This window comes from Talpa europaea (genome assembly GCF_964194135.1).
Source record: "Talpa europaea genome assembly, chromosome: 13".
NCBI lineage: Eukaryota > Metazoa > Chordata > Mammalia > Eulipotyphla > Talpidae > Talpa > Talpa europaea.
The window spans coordinates 19,776,431-19,792,269 of record NC_140080.1 but is presented as its reverse complement, the minus strand read 5'-3'; the positions used below and the strand labels follow the sequence as shown (position 1 = coordinate 19,792,269).

The following is a 15,839-nucleotide window of genomic DNA, read 5'->3' as shown; positions in this document are numbered from 1 at the left end:
TTTTCCCATGGCATTAAATTATCTTCCCAAACATTACTCTGAAGTCTGGACAGACTGTACGCCCAATTGCAATCTCAACGAGGGGTCATTCACCATGTGCAATCGGGGCCACGCACGCAGGTACCCCCCAGTTCTGGGGGGCGTCGAAACTTAGCTGAAGCTCTGAGCAAACACCGGCCCGTGGAAGGCCCCGCGGGGCGACCCCCAAGGCGGCTGCGGCCAAGTCGGGGACCCCTCAGAAGCGCCCCCGCCCCGCTGCGCGCACAGTGCCAGGCAGAGTCCGCAGCCCGAGCGTTCCTAAGTTTCAATCTGTGCCGACGCGGCAGGTTCCTGGAGACGCCTCCACCCAGCGCCCGGGGCCACACATTTTTAGGGGGCCACACATTTCTGGGGCGCCCGCGCACTGGCCGCGAGCAAGGCGGTCAGACCGCCGCGCGCCTCTCGGGACCCTAGTTCGCCCCGAGGGGCAGCACTTGGGAGGAGCGCGCCAGGGTTCCGGCCCTGCCCCAGCCTCCCAACCCCAACCCAGCCCCCGCCCCCCCAAACTGGGCGCGGGAGCGCGCAGGCGCAGCCTCCCGGAGTCCCGCCAGCCGTCCCGGGGCCTGCGGCCGCTCCCGAGACGATGCCAGCGCAGCCGCCGCTCGCCATGGGCCCGCGCCCCGGGCTGCTGTTACCTCTGGTGCTCTTCGTGGGGTTCGGCGCGCTCGTGTCTTCTGTGGGGGCCTCGGGCGGCCGCAAGCGAGGCCCGTCGGTGACGGCCAAGGTGACCGGACAGCGGGCCGGGGCTGCCCCCTCCTCCTGGCCACGGGGACGGGGCGCTTTGGGGACGGGGCGCTTTGGGGACGGGGACCTCCGTGTGGGGGGCGCCGAGGAGCGTCTCCCCGGCCTCAGAGGACGGGAGGAGGCCACGGGCCGGGGTGGGAGGGGGCGGCCGCGCGGGGTGCGCGGGGTGGCGCCCCGGGGAGACTTCGTGGGTGCCGGGCGGAGTCCCGGGCCGCGCGGGCCGCCCGTGGGGCGCGGCCCTCGGGCATCTACCTCGGGGGCTGGGAGAAGCTTCCGGAACCCGAGAGCCGGTTCTCCAGGAAGGAGACAGCCCAAGTACTTCCTTCGGCGCGGCCGGGACTCGGGTGCAGCCGCAGGAAGAGCGGGGGGCGCGCGGGGGACACGCTCCAGCCCGGGGCCGCGCGCCGCGCCGGGGTCACCCACTCCGGGGGGGGGCGCCCCTTGGCGCGGAGGGGCCAGGGAGGTGGCCCAGGGCTTTCTGCAAGGAGAGGCTGGGCTCCCCCGCCGCTGTTTAAGAACCACAGGAGAGGTGGCTTTCAGACTTGCTGGGGGGTGGGGGGCAGCCCCCTGGCTTGGGGTGTTGCTCCGAGGCCCAGAGGGCACCTGTGTGACTGAGGCCAGCCTTTTAATCTTTTCAGCATATTTACTGACCCAAGGCTAGAAGGGAACGGGAGGGAGCGAGCTAGCGACTGTATGATTTGGTGCCCATGATGGTCACTTCTGGAAAAAAAAAAAAACGCACGGGCTCATACCTTGGAATCTGCAAGGAGGGGCAGCTGTTGTTAAGCGCTCTTAACAATTGCTTTGGTGTTTGCCGGTGGAAATGACACTGTTGAAGTAGACGACAGCTTACTGCAGGACCGCAGGGAATGCAGGATGGTGAAGAGGGCGGGCCGTGGGCTGGAGAGGGGACAGGTTCAAGCCTCCATCCCTTTGTAGCTTAGGGGTAAACAGAAGGGCCTTGCCAGATTGTGATAAAGTTGACCTGATTGTTTCAAGCACTGAACTTCGGGGCATATCTGATTTTGGGAGTTTATACAGGCCGAGGAGCTCTGTGGGGGAAGTAGGGGAGCCTTGCTTTCAGTCTGCACCCTATCTGAGTCAGGATCCAGTCATAACAGTAGATTTCATCAAAAGTGAGATGAACCAAGCAATAACCCCTAATATCGACTGAGTAGCATTTATAAACCTTGAAGAGCAGGGAGCCTGGCGAAGATATCAGCAAGGGACTGCAGGTGTAAAGGCCTCCAGAGAGAAAGCCACCCTGCTGCGATCATAGAGAGCAGAGAGGCCCCAGGGATGAAGAATGGTTGGCCTGAGATGAGGTTGGAGGGGTGAGCAACCACCTCATCAGGCAGGGGTTTTTTTTGTTTTTTTTTTAATTTTCTAGAGGCATGTCTTATTTATTTATTTATTTATTTATTATTTGTTTGTTTGTTTTATACATGCACTGGGTACAGTCAGAAGCGCGGGAGGGTGAGAGAATTCACCAGAGCCAGAGCGGGGAGCAGAGCAGGCAGAAGGACCGAAGTACACTGCTGAGGGGAGCAGCGGGTGGCAGGAGAGGTCTGCGCGCCATGTGGGACCCTCCTCTGGTGGCCGGGGAGCGGCCGGGGATCGAACCGGCGCCGCAGAGGCCTCAGGCAGCTTCGCAACCCAGCGCTCAACCGCTGCACCACCGGGGAGGTCCAGGCAGGGTTTTGAGGCAGCTACTCCTTTAATTTGAGGGCCCCTGCAGAGCTTCAAGCAGGGATGAAGTGGTCTCGCTTCGCACTGGCTTCTAAGAGGTGCTGTGGCTGCTCAGTGGGTGGTGACCTGAGATCCTGCTCACGGATCCACACCCAGGGCCAGATGGTGGCGGCTTGGAGGAGGGAGGTCATTGTGGAACTGGGGAGCAAGGAAAGCACTTGGAATAGGTTCTGGAGGTATACCTAATAGCACTGGCTGACAGTGTCAAGAAGGGGTGAGGGAAAGGGAGTAGTACTGTCAGCTAAAATAGCCAGGCAGATAAGAATTCCAGATAAGCAGTGAGTAATTTTTTAGTGTGAAAGCATCACCTGCAATACTTGGAACTAGTTTCCCCCAAGGGACTTTTAAACTTGCCCATCTGCAGGAGAACAAGTCTTGGGGTGTGAAGCCTGGCCGGGAGAAGAGGGACCCCAGTGAGGTGGCTGCAGGAGGGGAAGAAGACTCGGAGCATCGTGTCCCTGGCCCAGGGTGCTGTCACTGAGGGCCTTCTCCTGACTTTGCTCTCAGAATGGTTACTTAATGCGTTTTCTTTCCCCCACCAAATTTATAGCTAAATTCTAAAAGCTCATTGTGGAGATCAGACTTCTACAGATTTGACTGCTGAATTACTTTTTAGTGACCTTTTATAAACAACTGTAGGGAAAGTGGAAACATTAAAAATGATTCTCTGATTGAGGAAGAGTGGATTCATTGGCTTTTACTCTGGTGTATAGTTTTCCCCTGCAGTCTTTACCTCAGATTTCCTTTTAAAATAGGAATCTGTAAATAAAAGAGGTGTGAGGTGCTCCTCCTGCCCCCGCCCCCCCAGACCTGTTAAGAGCTCTAACCTTGTCCTGTGTCTTGCTGCAGGACAGACTCAGCCTCCTGCCCAGCCATAGAGGCTCATCTGGGCTTGTGGCTCCTTGCGCTCCAAACTCCAGCAGATGCCGTGGGACCTGATCAAGGCCAGGCCGGGCTCCAAGAGTATATTAAGTACTCTGCCATCTTTCCAGCTACTTTCAGATGCTCCTTAAGTGGCACCAAAGTACCACCTTTTCCAGGAAGCCCACTTTGATCCACACAGATAATCACCACTTCCTACCATGACATTTTTTCTCAGTTTGCTGGCACTTTCTAAAGCACGGACTAATAGTCTAGGGCTGGTGACGAGGGCCAAGTTGTGTAACATCTGATGCTTCCTTTCATCCTCTGTAAATCAAGGTGGAATAATAACTACCTGCCAGATAGATATGTGCCAGGGTTTGGCAAATTAGATGTGATAAAGCAGGGACATGCTTAACCCTGCTCTGAGTTCCTGATTTAAGAGGCACGTTGTTAGTGTTATCTCTGTTATCTTATTCATCTCGGAGATGAGGACCAGGAGTTTGAGGGTTTCACCAACTTGCTTCAGTTTCCATGGCCAGTTAGTGGTGTAGCTGGGTTTGAGACTTCACAGCTCAAGTACCCAGTCACTTTGGAAACAAACCGCACCGGGGTTTGAGTAAGTGTGTGTCTCTTCCCTCCCCCACCACCCCGCATCCCATGAGTTTCAGGTAACTTTCAAGGACAACTGTGAGGCAAAAAAGGAGCCACTGAGGTGCCCGCTCCTTAAGTGGTACCAAGTACCACCTTTTCCAGGAAGCCCACCTTGATCCACACAGATAATCACCACTTCTTACCATGACATGTTTTCTGCACGAGTCTTCCCATTAAACCTAACTTCCAGAATATTACAGCTACTTCTATATGTACTGGTCTGGACGCTCTGTGGGGGTGGGGCACAGGGCCTGCCCCCAGTGACACAAAGCCAAGTTGGAGATGAATCTCAGGTGAGAGGATTGCCTGTCGGCCACCTTGAGTGCCTCAAAATAGCCTCAAGCCTCAAATCTTATTTAACCAAGTATTTATCGAAGCTCTATGGGGCAGGCAGCGTGTGAGCACAGAGCACCCTGTCCCAGGGTAGCTGCAATAGACAGGACAAGCAGAGGTGCCGCTGTGTCCCAGGCTGCCCAGAACGGGTGTCTGCCAGCCTGGAGGAATGTCACAGCCGCGGGAAGGCATCCTGGGCCAGGTATGAGGACAGGCAGCGCTGGAAGGAGGGAGCAGCAGGGACACAAGCCCCATCTGGCTGAGTTCTTTCTGGAACCAGAGCACCAGGGAAGGTCTAGGTGAGTCTGGTCACCTTTACCCTCTGTCCAGGTGAGTCTGATCACCTGCCCTGGTCTTCAGTGTTACTCAGTTTTGCACTATTCAGCACTTTTTGAGTCCCCACTCATGGTGACACTGCCTGGCACCAGGGAAGGTGGAAGCACCATTTCCTGCCCGTAGGGACTCCTGGCCATACTGAGAACCGTATTCATAATAAATCACAGTCCAACTGGATGTGGCCGTGGATTGAGATTTGGGCTCACAGAAGCTAGTTGGGAAAACCCTGAACCCCATGACCCTTGCTTTTCTCATTTGCAGCTTGGTGATTACAGCGCCTGCGCTTCCTCCCAGGGTACAGTGGGGCTCACCTGTTACGATGTGAGGGTGACCACAGTAGACACTACTGCTAGCTCATGTTTTCCCATCCCTTACCCCCCCATCCTCCCCCTTCCCCCTCTAATTAAATGCCTCTCCCTCCCCCATCCTTGCATTCCTCAGCTACCACCCAAAGCCAGCCACTTGACCTCCTTGAACGACCCTAAGAGCCTCCACATTCTCCTTTTCCTACTTGAGTCTCTCCTGGGTCCTGTTCTTTCTTCTCTCTCTCTCTCTCTTCCCTGACAAAACCTGGGTCTCTGACCTGGCACCCTTCTGCTGCCTTCTGGGCCAGGTGAGGCTCTCACAGCCTTGGGTTCAGAAGGGCCCTGTGGCTCCTCTGCTCACAGACCACTCTTCCCTGGTGCTCTGGTTCCAGAAAGAACTCAGGAGGTGGGGCTTGTGTCCCTGCTGCTCCCTCCTTCCAGCGCTGCCTGTCCTCATACCTGGCCCAGGATGCCTTCCCGCGGCTGTGACATTCCTCCAGGCTGGCAGACACCCATCCCGGGCGGCCTAGGGCACAGTGACGCCTCTGCTTGTCCTGTGTCTATTTCAGCTACGCTGGGACGGGGTGCTCTGTGCTCACACACTGCCTGCCCCATAGAGCTTTGATAAATATTTGGTTAAATAAGATTTGAGGCTGTTATTTCTATACAAGCTGGGAAAACACACCCTTTTCTTACCCTCACTTATGAAGGATGCTGCAGTGTGTGTGTGTGCAGGGGGAACCCTATTAATGTATGCGCTAGGCTGTGTGTAATAACACTTGTTGAAGAACTGTGCTGGGTGACAGGCACGTTTTCTTCATCTTCTCAGGCTGCTCCCCCAGATTTCAGTTTCTTTGCATCGTCAATGTTTGCAGGTTTTACCTTTTTTTTTTTTTTTTTAGAAAGTCTGGGAAGGCCTTTCTGGTGTTTTATTAGTTGTGTTTATAAGATCACATCCCTGATTCTCTCCCCTGTGCTGCCTCATCCTTGCTGTTATTAAATTTCCTCCATGGCTTGGAAATCCCTTTGGAGAAACTGCCTCTGCTTGACACCAGCTCTGCTCCCCCAGCTTCCTGCTCACAGAAGGGGCACTAGGGCGCCACCTCATCTCCAGGCACGGTCTTTAATGCATTTTATAAAGTTTCACTATTTAAATAGTAATGCAATTTTTGCTGCCTGGGCCATGTAAAAATTGTAAAATGCCACACGGAACACTAAATATCAAATCACCCTGTGACAGACGTACTGATGTATTGGCAGAAGCTCTTGTCTTGAACGAGGGCTTGACAGTCTTTACTTCATGATTTTTCTAAACTGTAAGACATCCTTTTTCTTTGACAAGTCTTCTTATATTTTTAAAAGCTATCTTTTGAATGTTTTTTTTTTACCCATTCAAAGAGTAAATTGGTTCATATAATCTAAACTCACTAATAGAATGCCCTTCGACGGCGTGGCCTTTTCAAGCATCCTGCCTCACAGTCCTCTTAGCACAGTGATTGGTGAGGCAAAATGTATTTGATTTCATTGCAGATGAAACAGTTAAAAAAAAAAAAAAAGCCCAAGAGACTGCTTAAGGTTTATGTGCAAGAAAGGGTCTCAGTGCCTCCCTGGTGGTGTAACGGTTGAGCGCTGGGCTGCTCAGGCTCCATATGCAGGCTCTGCAGCACCGGCTTGATCCCCGGCCACCAGCGAGGGTCCCACATGGCGCGACAGACCTCTCCTGCTGCGCCTGCTGCTCCCCTCAGCAGTGTACTTTGTCAGTCTGCCTGTTATGCTCCCTGCTCTGGCTCTGCTGAATTCTCTCACCCTCCTGCGCTTCTGACTGTACTCAGTGCTTGTATAAACAAATAAATAAAACTTTTTTTTTTAAAAAAAAAGAAAGGGCCTCATACTCACGTTTGGATGTGTTTTGTTCTTGGATTCTAAAATGTTACGGGAAAGGAACATGTTCTATTCGTGTACCCTGGGAACGTGGCGACTGATTTCGGCATCTGGAACAGAGTAAATGGTTCTCTCAGGATGCTGAGTCAGTGTTGGCTGTTTCTTGGATGAAGCTGTGCTTGGAAGTGAGTACAGCTGTTTCAAGGGCGGACTACCTGGTGGGGACAGTCAGGAGGTCAGACCCATGTCCTTGAACTCACTGGAAACTGGCATTATTGGAAGTGACAAAACAAGAAATCTGGATGGTCTTCCTATTTCTCTTTTTACTGATTTTATTCTCCATCTTAGTTGACAGCACTCACCATTGAGAACCTAACCTCCACCTATACAGCAGGGAAATGGGTTTGTCTCAGGGGTGTGAGGGAGGAGAATTCTTGAAGACTTTACTAGCTGATTCTGACTGTACACAGTCCAACTTTATACCCAGTACGGAGTGCCTCACTGTAGATGGTGCTCCATAACTGTTTGTTGAATGAACATTGGTGAATGAAATGCACGACAAAATAGTTTTAGAGTTCCTTTGATTTATATCCTGCTTTTTCATAGCTTCTTTACAAAATACTGGTGTGAGGGCTTTTGAATGTGGATCAGTTCTCAGATTTTAACTTTCACTTACCTTGCATTTGTGGCTTTTCCACCTTATAACCTTCTGCTCTACTTTTTTACCACATACAGGTCTTCTTTGATGTGAGAATTGGAGACAAAGATGTTGGCAGAATTGTGATTGGCCTCTTTGGGAAAGTTGTGCCCAAGACTGTGGACAATTTTATCGCCCTGGCAACAGGAGAGGTATGCCTCCGATCTATCTCTTTAATTACACAAAGGTGAATCTTCTTTCTGTGAAGCCAAGCACAACAATGTCTTCTGGTAAAATAAGGATTGAATTGGTAGGACAGATGAGCTGGAGACTTCTTAGGATATTTTACTTCTCTTTTTTTGTAAGATTTATTTATTTATGCCAGAGGTGTTGGGGGGCGGCAGTGAGTGGATTCACCAGAGACAGAGCAGGGAGCAGAACAGGCAGACTGACTGAAATACACTGCTGAGGGGAGCAGCGGGAGAGTCAGGAGAGGTCTGCTGTGCCCTGTGGGTAGCTCCCTGGCCGGCCGGGGATGGAAATCATGCTGCAGAGGCTGTGGATAGCTTCCCAGTGCTGTGCTTAAGCCCTTGCACCACCAGGGAGGCCCCGATTTTACTTTATTTCCTGATAAAAATCTGTATTCTTCAGACACGGTATCTTCTAGCATTTAGAAAATGAGAGGGAAAATCACCAAGGGAAAATGCACATTGCTCTCTTTCTATTTATTTAAATTCTTTAACCCCATGTGTGTTTGTTAATTTATGTTTTGATCAGCTATTGACAAGTATCTGTCAGTAAATCATTGCTGGGGCCTACTCCAGACCTATAGCTAGTCTGTCATTGCAAGTGAACACCGGGGTTTCTCTTTGGGTATGGGTTCTGTCTACTTGTGTATTCAACTGACATGCTCTCTTTAGAGAGGATATGGGTATAAAGGAAGCAAATTCCATCGTGTCATCAAAGACTTCATGATTCAAGGAGGAGACTTCACCCATGGAGATGGCACTGGCGGTAACGTTGTTGGTTTTTGTTCATTTTGTTTTCTTCCTTTCCTTTTTCTCTCCCTTCCCCTCTCCATTTCTTTTCCCAAATTGATACCCAAGATTAAGCTGATTTATTGAGCTCCCAGATTTCAGGAATAAAATCCATGAAGACCACCAAATGAATTCTTTAAGATGGAGGTTAGGGAGCCTCCCGGGTGGCGCAGTGGGTTGAGCACAGCCCTGCGAAGCTGTCTTCAGCCTCTGCAGCACCAGTTCAACTCCCAGCCGGCCAGGGAGCTACCCACATGGTGCGGCAGACCTCTCCTGTCTCGCCTGCTGCTCCCCTCAGCAGTGTATTTTGGTCTGTCTGCCTGTTCTGGTCCCTGTTCTGTCTCTGGTGAATTCTCTCACTCTCCTGTGCCTCTGGCCTGTACCCCAGTGCTTGTATAAATAAATAAATCTTAAAAAAAATAAAAAAGATGGAGGTTAGGTTCTGAATGGTGAGTGCTCTCAGCTAAGATGGAGAAAAAAAAGGGTGAAAAGAGGAAGACCATCCAGATGTCTTGTTTTGTCATTTCCAACAATGCCAAATTCCAGTGAGTACCAAAATCTTAATAGGTAGAGGTGAGTGAGACTTCCTCACTTTAAACAGTCCTGCTTTGGTGGAGAGATCTCCATTGTGGTGATATATTTGATCAGTAGATTATTTTGCAGTTCCACTTACAATGCTGCCCTGTGGGTATGTACGATACAGGGCAGTGTCTGTCACAGGAAGGAAGGGCGGCTATCAAATGTACGCCGGGACACCAGTGAAATGGGGACCTGGGGAAGGAAGACTGGAGGGGCAGCCAGAGTGACATTCAGGTGCAGGATGACAGGCAGATTGACCCCCTTCTTTGGATTCTTTCATTTCATCATCAGTGTTTTCAACAATCAAAAACCAGAGCCTCCCCTGGTGGTGCAGAGGTTGAGTGCTGGGCTGCAAAACTGCCCACAGTCTCTGCGGCGCCAGTTCGATCCCCGGCCACCAGCGAGGGTCCCACATGGCCCACAGACCTCTCCTGCGCCCGCTGCTCCCCTCAGCAGTGTATTTCGTCAGTCTGCCTGTTCTGCTCCCCGCTCTGGCTCTGGTGAAGTCTCTCACCCTCCCACGCTTTTGACTGTACCCAGTGCTTGTATAAATAAATAAATCTTAAAAAAAAAAAAACACACACAAAAAAAAAACCCACAAAAGCAAATCAGTAGGTAAGTTGGTAAATTATAATATGGACATACTTATAAACAAAGTTCAAGTTCTATAAAGTACAAATAATGATATTTATAGAGTTTTGAATCTTCCTGAGGTTATTTGATATTGAGGGTTCCAGTTCCCCAGCTCCCTGGACTAAGTGCTCCAGAAATGTAGTGAGTTCTTGAACATACCCAATACCTGTGTAACTACACAGCGTGTGGTGTGGTAGTATCTACCCAAAGAGGTGGGCTCCTGTATTTCAGAATCACATACAGTGTTTGTAGGCCAATGCTATCTCAAGAAAAATTACAAAAAATTTAAAGTAAGTTTACTTCACATTTAAGACTTTCAACTTAGCTAACCCTGATTTTAGGGGCTATAGAATGGCTAACTTTTGCAAGAAATACTCAGGCTATTTTGAGCGCTGTTGCTAACTTTATGTTTCCTGCAATGGGCTATTTATGACAAAATGGCTAGGATTAAACGCTGGGATTCGCCAGGCACCTTGGGAAGATTACTGTCAGTCCTCGCTAAGGGACTGCAGGGTATGGGCAAGTGGAATGCAGCAGAGACACATGTTCAGGTTACTTGGGCTAATGGGGGTATGCTGAGGATGCTCAGGAAAGTGACCCCAGCTGCCACAGAGCTGGGCCTCCCCCCAAAACCTGTACTTAAGAACCTGTCCCCTTGGGATCCGCATCCCATCATCCTGCCCTGGGTCCAGTGGGAGTGCCAGCTGTGCCCTCTTTTCTCTCTCTGCCTTCCTTGTGTGTGTGTGTGTGTGCGCGTGTGCATGTGCACACTTGCTTCTCCTTGATAGTCTCTGAATTTGGGACCTGTTGAATCAGGCAAATAAGCAATTTTTTTCCAGACATCCTATGTTACTGACCACCCAGCCATACCTTTGTTATCTTTGATATCTACTTCTGCTCTTCCTGACTGAGCCAAGGATTTTAGGGTTGGCAGCTGATGGGTAAGGAGCCCTGCAGAAGAGCAGAAGGTGGGCATGACAGATGCAGACATGTCTCAGGGTCTGTGTTGAGGGTTTATGGGGAAAATGTGTGCTGCTGTCCCTGCTGTTTGCTAGTGCTTCAGACACACACCTGCCCCTAGCTGTGCTCAGGGCTGGACACTTCATGCTCGCATTGGCCATCACCCTCTTCCTCCTGCCGGGTCCTGAGGCTAGCGTGCCTAAGGCCTTCTAGGCTTGCTGTGCTTTCTCAGTGCCGGGGCAAGAGAGAATGTGGGCTTTAAAGTCAGAGTGCCAGATGTTTAAGGTTTGCTCCACTGTTCTCATTTTCCATAACCTGTTTCCCACTGCGAAACAGCAATGAGAGTACCTATTCTGTAGGGTGGTTGTGACCTAAGATTTCTCTATCAGTGGCTAGTAGTTAGGTCCTGATTAGAGTGACCTGATGCTTGTGACAGAGATTGAGCCACTAGGATGGCTCAGCCACCTTCCCATCTAGTTTTATGATGTCATTCTACCCTTCAGCTCCTTGTCATTTCAGGGTGAAATTACTGACCTGCTTGGTCAAGATTTGGCCCTTCGCTTGAGGCCAGAGGACATTCTGTCACCTTATGTCATATTTAAAGCTTCTGATTGTGTATTTTTTTCAGACCCTGGACCCTGCTTCCTTTGAGAAGTTCATTTTTTCTTCTCATTTACTTCCCCTAAGGCTGACCATCTGTTCCCCACCTCTACCTGCTAGTGTTCTCTTAACCATTTCTACTAAAATCTTATGTATTTTTTTGAAGATTCTACTTTCCCAGGACATCTATTGACTCTTGTCCTTTTTGTGTCATCCAGGTATAAGCATTTATGGTGACACATTTCCCGATGAGAACTTCAAACTGAAACATTATGGCATTGGGTGGGTCAGCATGGCCAATGCTGGACCTGACACCAATGGCTCTCAGTTCTTTATCACCTTGACCAAGCCCTCCTGGCTGGATGGCAAGCATGTGGTATTTGGAAGAGTCCTTGATGGAATGGTAACTTAATATATCTATTTTTTGCATTCAAAGTTTTATATTTAGAATCACAATACTTTCAATGATATATTAACCTTGAAATGTGCTTATTAGAGATCCATCATTCTGTTAACTGACTGTTTCATAGGTGAAGAAATAATATAAGGTATTACTTTTAATTATTAGGAGCATTGGGGCAGAGGCTGGGGACTGAGCATGGAGAAGTTAAATCCTGAGGTTAATTTATCCCACTGTTTGATGTACATGGAAACTTTTAAAATGTCATCAAATAAAACTAGGGCCATGTATGTGAATGCAATGGAATATTATACAGCCTTGAAAAGCACACTGACAAGGGATGAACCTTGTTGATGTTAAGTGAAATAAGCCAGTCACAGAAAGGTGTATAGGAGACCTTATAGGAGGGATCTAATATAGCTAAACACATAGCTAATAGCTAAATATATAGAAACATCCAGTAGGATGGTGGTTGCCAGGCACTGGGGGAGGAGGAAATGGGAGTGGTGGGCAGTGGCTATAGACTTTCAGTTTTTCAAGATGAGAAAGTTCCAGAGATTAGTTGCATAGCATAATTCATATACTAAACAATATTGAGCTATATACTTAGAGATGGATAAGATGGTTATGTTATTTATACTATGTGTTTCTCACCACTATTAAAAATATTTTTTAAAAGTATGGTTCAGTCCAACAGAAATCACTTTCAAACACTCACAGCCAAAATCAATAAAGAAAATTCAAATTTATGCTAGTATGTGTCAAAGAGTACCAGAGGCGTCCCATTCATAATCCATAATAACACTTCTTAAAATCCTCATTCTATTCTACTCTCAACACTTCTCCTGCTTAAGTAACTGCCTGAAGTAGTTCTCCCAATTCCTCAACTGGCAAAGTCAGCCCAGCCCAGCCCTGGCCCATCCTGGACTGCCTTGCTCTCCATATTTCATTTTGTTTTGTTTTCATATGGCTTATTCTGCCTCCCTCCTCCAACCATAAGTAAACCAACCTCACTTGTTGGCAGTTCTTTCCCAGAATTCCCTGCTATTCTGATTCTAAGCAGCAAAGACAAGGAACTGAGCAGATGACTCAGAACATCTCTTACAAAGTAAGGACATGTGCAAACTGAGCCACAAAAGATGAAGTACTCGTTAGCAAGTGGGAGGAGAGAGAGGTAGGGCAGCACGAACCACTGAATATGACACTTCACTTTCCAGCACAGAGAAGAACACGCCCCCATCCCGTGAGGCCTAGATGTGCATAAATCTACTGTTTCACAGTAATGAACACCAGCTTTCCTCAGACCTCTTACTGAACTTTGTTTTTTGAAATCAGCTAACTGTGGGGATGCGTATGTTAAATCCGTCTGGGATTTTGACACTCAGCTTAACCAGGTGCTATATAGTTTAAAGATAAACTCACTTATCATTCAGTAAATATTTCTGAATACAACATTGTGTCAAGCTGTCAGAAAAGTGAATCCAAATCTTGGGATTTTCTTCTTCTGGTCATACTATTCTTCTAGTCTTCTGCGTCTTACATCTCTTTGTGCTAATCGACAGCACTGACTTCCTCCTACCCTTTGGTAGGCATCCTCGGAGTCCTGTTGCCTGGTCTTAGCCAAATAGTCCTTAACATCTTATGGGGCATAAACTTTTTGAGAAAAAGCTTATATTTCATAGAGTTTCTAGGCGTTTGCAGAATCTCCTGAATTCTACCCGTTGGTCCTTCAGAAATCAGTGGGTTGCTCAGTTAATACAAATTTCTCGACTTCACTTCAGACCTGCAAAGTCACAGCTTCTCCAGGTGTGCCCACAAGCAAGCATTTTAAAATTATGGCAAAATATGCAAAATGTAGGGATTTCCATTTTTAACCATTAAATAAGCATTTGAAGAAAGTGCCCCCACACCAGCTTTCCTCAGAAACATACACTATCCTTAGAAGAATGCTGTCTTTTGATTTTAAATTAACCCAAGTCGGGCAGAGATGGGATTAGTTGACCCCAACTACAAGGCACTCAGAGACTGTCACTATTTTTTTCTCAGCTCTCTTGGGAAACCCATCAGGAGCTGGCTCCTTGGTGCTGTCCAGTCGCCCTCCTTCAGTGTGACACACGAGAGCTTGTGAACTACCAAAGCAGAAAGGGGGCCCTTTCACCACTGTGGGGGTGCAGTTATACTAGTATTAGACTCATCCTGCAGATTGATGGCTTGAGTCAGCCTTAAAAATGGGCAAACTCAGTACTAAGTTGACTTCTAAATCTGCTTTATGGCATATTTTATTATGCCTAGACCCATAACAGGGTGCAGCTGAAATTGACCCAAACTCCATGCGAACTCCTACATTGGGTATAAAAGTGAGCAGAAATATCTTTCATTAGACGGAGATGTTTACCCAAAAATCATACTCTTTTTTCCTTAGGATATAAAATAAATAAGGAAATATACAAAATATAGCGCAAGGCCAAATCTGCTATTTATGATTTTCTTGAATAGTTTTTTCCCACAATTAGCTTGCGTGGTTTTATAATCATAAAAAAAAAATTTCCTTTGCACTTGGACTTTCAGAAGTGAACGCGGGTCTCCTCCCTCTCTCACCAGGCAGTGGTCCACTCGATAGAACTTCAGGCAACGGACGGACGCGATCGCCCTCTCACCGACTGCTCCATCACCAACAGTGGCAAGATAGACGTGAAAACACCCTTCGTGGTTGAGGTGGATGACTGGTGACACAGCTCTCAGAAAACAAGGAATGCACCCTGGCAGGGGTGTGTGGGTGTGAGTGTGCATGCACGCACATGTGTGTGAGTTGAAAGTTACTTTGTGTGCATGGTTGCTTTTTTGTTTTTTGACTTCTACTTCCCATCCCAGATCACAGGATAGTTATAAACACCAATCACTCAAAGTTTAGTTTGCATGAATTTTGCTAAGTCATTTTGGTAAGTTGAGGGACTTAGCAGACACTCTCTTCCTGTAATGGTGCTATTTTTGAACTAGAAAACTTTGTAGAGGCTGTTGTTTTTTGAAGACGACAATCGTTCTGTGCAATTCATCCTGTTCTTCAAGTTGAATGATGCTGCAGGCTTGTCTTAAAAAGATGACAACATGAAATTCATTATTTTGTATTCGAACGTAAATTCTTCTCAGGTAAAAGGGAGATTTGATTAGTGTCATCTGATGTATGTCATAGGAACTTTTACCTGATAAAAGGTGCTGTGGTGTTCATGACATTAAATACTTTTTCTAAGCATCAGCTCGGCTTTTTGCAAGACTTTTTAAAAACTGTAATGGTGCTTTAAAAAACAAATGTGCTGGGCCTCCCCTGGTGGCGCAGCGGTTGAGCGCTGGGTTGCGAGGCTGCCCGCAGCCTCTGCAGCGCCAGTTCGATCCCCAGCCACCAGCGAGGGTCCCACAAAAAAAAAGAAAAAAAAAACCCACAAATGTGCTGCGGTAACAATCAACATATTAGAGAGGGTTCTGTAAAACCAAAATATCACAATTGGATAATTTGGGGTAGGAAAGCACAAAAAATGATGACTATCACATCCCCAGATACTTGGGCTGATTATTTACTGCTTTTTAGTCAATATAACCTTTTTAGGAAATTCCTCTGAATCCAGTGGCAACAAAAAGACATGTTGTTTTTTCCATTTACATAAGAGGGTGAAGATTCGACCTGTGCTCCCCTAGATGGGAGGCTCTAACACCCACCGGCTGTAGCGGAGGAGCCGAGATTTGTGCAGACGGCAGTGTAGCTGCGAGAAGACAGTCCGTGGCTTCTCCTCCAGGACCGTGCAGGGAGGGTCCCAAAAAAGGCATCTCTTGAGCTGTGTTCTAAGGAAATCGCTTCACGCAGAGATGAGGTGAAATGAGCACTCTTACTGCCGATGGGTATGCTGATCAGGACAACCCTACTGGAGAGTCATTTGTTCATTTCTTTCCCAATAAAAAGCTAAAAGGCTTTGATATTCCAGGTACCACTCAGGGTTCTAAGGGTCCAGCAGCGGACAGCAAGAAAGGGGCCTCATGTGGTGAGTGGGAGAGTAAGGAATGAACAGAGAGGATGATGAGTATCGTAAAGAGAAGATGCC

The 15,839-nt window shown here is 48.3% G+C and overlaps 1 protein-coding gene across 1 annotated transcript; it reads left to right on the top strand.

Moving 5' to 3' along the window:
• Positions 1–533: 533 nt before the first annotated feature.
• Positions 534–14,478, top strand: PPIC (peptidylprolyl isomerase C; the record flags this gene model as incomplete). Its single annotated transcript, XM_084251657.1, has 5 exons — positions 534–763; positions 7,638–7,751; positions 8,460–8,553; positions 11,567–11,751; positions 14,350–14,478. The coding sequence occupies exons 1-5, from the start codon at positions 623–625 to the stop codon at positions 14,476–14,478; spliced, it is 663 nt and encodes a 220-aa protein (XP_084107783.1). The 5' UTR covers positions 534–622.
• Between the last annotated feature and the right edge of the window lie 1,361 nt (positions 14,479–15,839).